The sequence below is a fragment of the Drosophila willistoni genome, unplaced genomic scaffold (genome assembly GCF_018902025.1).
Source record: "Drosophila willistoni isolate 14030-0811.24 unplaced genomic scaffold, UCI_dwil_1.1 Seg149, whole genome shotgun sequence".
Classification (NCBI taxonomy): domain Eukaryota; kingdom Metazoa; phylum Arthropoda; class Insecta; order Diptera; family Drosophilidae; genus Drosophila; species Drosophila willistoni.
The window spans coordinates 136,273-139,258 of record NW_025814106.1 but is presented as its reverse complement, the minus strand read 5'-3'; the positions used below and the strand labels follow the sequence as shown (position 1 = coordinate 139,258).

The 2,986-nt window shown below is 48.3% G+C and overlaps 1 protein-coding gene across 1 annotated transcript; it reads left to right on the top strand.

Moving 5' to 3' along the window:
* Positions 1-863: 863 nt before the first annotated feature.
* On the top strand, positions 864-2,648 carry LOC124460873. The gene is made up of 2 exons (XM_047012475.1): positions 864-2,459; positions 2,604-2,648. Exons 1-2 carry the CDS (start codon positions 864-866, stop codon positions 2,646-2,648), a joined length of 1,641 nt encoding a protein of 546 aa, XP_046868431.1.
* The last annotated feature ends 338 nt before the right edge of the window (positions 2,649-2,986 follow it).

Sequence of the window (2,986 nt, the reverse complement as noted above, 5' to 3'; positions counted from 1 at the left end):
CAAACAGACCAGCTATGGTCACCAACGTGCATACGCCGGAGGGCAAGCACACCCAACGATCCAGAGAGTCTGGCTCAACATATTTCCGTGTCATTCCAATACAAATCATCAATAAAACGAAAGTCACTAACACTTTTGCATTTCTAGATGAGGGATCGGCACTAACGCTCATCGACAACAAGGTCAAGGTTGCCAATCCACATAATGGCAATCAATTCTACTTGGAAGAGGTTCACAGTGTAGATACCCTGGATCTACCTGTACAGTCTATCGACAGGGGTTCTCGCCAAAGAATTCCCCCACCTAGCGGGACTACCGATAGCATCATACACCAACGCACGCCCAAGCCTCCTAATAGGCACAAATAACTGGAACCTCGCCGTACTCCTTAAAATCAAAGAGGGGGCATGGCACCAACCAATAGCGTCAAAGACGCGACTGGGATGGGCACTACAAAGCTCCACGCCATCAAGGACCACTAGAGCTAATGTCAGCGCTCACATGTGTGGATGCCGAGACGCAGACGCCAAGCTGCATGAGATCATCAAACAAGCGTTCTCATTAGACGCTACCACAGCAAAACCGCTATCATCACCAGAAGAAACTCAAACTCCAACCAGACTTGAATCTACTACCGCCTTGAAGAACGGCAGGTACGAGGTCGGTCTAATGTGGAAAGACCCTGAAGTTTTATTACCTGATAGCTACGCAAACGCACTAAAACGGCTTAAATGCCTACAAAAGCAATTTTCCCGACAACCACAGTTGAAGGAGCAAATCACCAAGCAAATCGAAAACCTCGTCGAAAAGGGCTATGCTCGCATGCTGACGCCGGAGGAAATAGCTGCACCAAACAGACGGACATGGTATGGTATAATAAACCAGAGACGGTCCGGCTTGTATGGGACGCAGCCGCCCAATCCAGCGGCAAGGCCCTGAATGACTACATCTGGAGTGGTCCAGATCTCCTAAACTCCCTGTTTGACCTCTTACTCTCATTCCGAGTGGGACGAGTGGCGATCTGTGGCGATATCGCCGAGATGTTCCACCAGATCCGAGTGAGACCAGCAGACACCCATGCGCAAAGGTTTCTGTGGTTCGACAGCAAATCCGAGAGGCAAGAGCCTAACGTCTATGTTATGGAAGCGCTTACTTTCGGAATCAATTGCGCACCCTGCATTGCACACTTTATTCGTGACAAAAATGCAGATCGATTCTGCCAACAGTACCCTCAAGCAGCACAAGGCATGAAGGAATACCACTACGTGGATGATTTTATATACAGCGGCGACAACTACGTGGAAGTCGGAAACATCGCAACTCAAGTCAGAGACATCCATGCAGCAGGTGGTTTCCACATACGCAATTGGTCTTCAAACTCAAAGGAGGTCCTACGAATACTAAAGAGCGATTCGCTACTTCCCGAAGCTGTCGAAATTACCGCAACAGAAAAGGTACTCGGCTTATATTGGATGCCGAACTCCGACGTATTCACATTCATCTGCAAGTTCGCCAGGCTGAAGCGCAACGTTTTAGACAGTGACAAAACACCAACCAAACGCGAGCCCTTGCAAGTACTTATGTCAATGTACGACCCACTCGGCTTCATCTCATGCTTTACAATAGAGCTGAAAATCCTACTGCAAGAAGTCTGGAGAAGCGGCATTGGTTGGGATACTGGTTTGCCCGACGCATTGTTACCCAAATGGATACGATGGAAACGGATCCTTACAACAATCGCCGGATTGACCATCCCGAGATGTTATTTCAACAGCAGCGATCAAGTCCATGATGTCCAGTTACACACGTTCGTTGACGCCAGCGAATTGGCATACGCAGCAGTCTGCTACCTTCGGATACGCCAGGGGGAAAGAACCTACCTCAGCTTCGTGGCCTCCAAGGCGAAAGTGGCACCGTTGAGTCCACTATCTATACCAAGGATGGAACTGCAAGCCGCAGTTATCGGAGCAAAGCTGAGTAACCGAATCCAACGCAATCCAAGTTTGTCAATTAACTCGAGTTGTTATTGGTCCGACTCAAAGACTGTTCTCAATTGGCTTCGTATGGATCCACGAAAGTTTCAGCAATTCGTCATGCACCGCGTGGGCGAAATACTGGAATTCACAAACGTTAGCCAATGGAACTGGGTTCCAACCAACCTTAACCCTGCAGATCTTGCTACTAAAACAAACAACGCCAATAAATATAAAACTTGGCTACACGGTCCAGACTATTTGCTGCAGGATCAACACGAGTGGCCAAAATGCGATGATTTGGGGCCACCAAACAATGCTGAAGTCAGGCATAACATACTCTTCATCGACAATTCGCCGATGGAGCTAAAACTTAACGCGGAATATTTTTCCGACTGGCGCAGGCTATATCGAGCTTTAGCGCGCTTTATTCTCTACATTGAGAAACTGAAAGCGAAACAAAAGAAGGCATCGCCACCTACAGAGGTGTCTTACGAGATGATTCAGCAGGCACGCACACTCCTACTGCGGCATGCGCAGTCATCTGAATTCAACCCAGAAATTCGCAACTTAACGAGAGGTAAACCTTTAAAACAAATTCTAAACTCATATGTTTGAATATCTTTCTAGATGAAAACCAGCTCCTACGTACCCGAGGGCGAGCAGAAAACCTAAACGGCCAAAACCAAATACTGCTCCCATATGGGCAACACATTACTCGGCTCATAGTGAACTGGTATCATCAGGAAATGCACCACACATCCCATGAGACGTGTATTAACAGGATTCGAGGCATGTTTTACATACCACGCCTACGAGTCTTATACAAAGGCATGCGGAAGTCTTGCCAACGCTGTAAAAATGATAGCGCCATGCCTGTTCCACCGCAAATGGCTCCCCTGCCCATCGCCAGGCTGGCTGCCTACCAACGTCCCTTCACTTACGTCGGTATCGACTACTTCGGGCCCTTCTTGGTTGCTGTAGGACGGCGAAGCGAAAAAAGATGGGGCGTT

Bases quoted from the DNA above. Each gene is read 5' to 3' on its own strand.
- LOC124460873 (XM_047012475.1), top strand. From the start codon at position 864: ATGGTATGGTATAATAAACCAGAGACGGTCCGGCTTGTATGGGACGCA. The intron at 2,460-2,603 runs GTGTCTTACGAG...ATATCTTTCTAG, and splicing joins AGGCATCGCCACCTACAGAG to ATGAAAACCAGCTCCTACGT.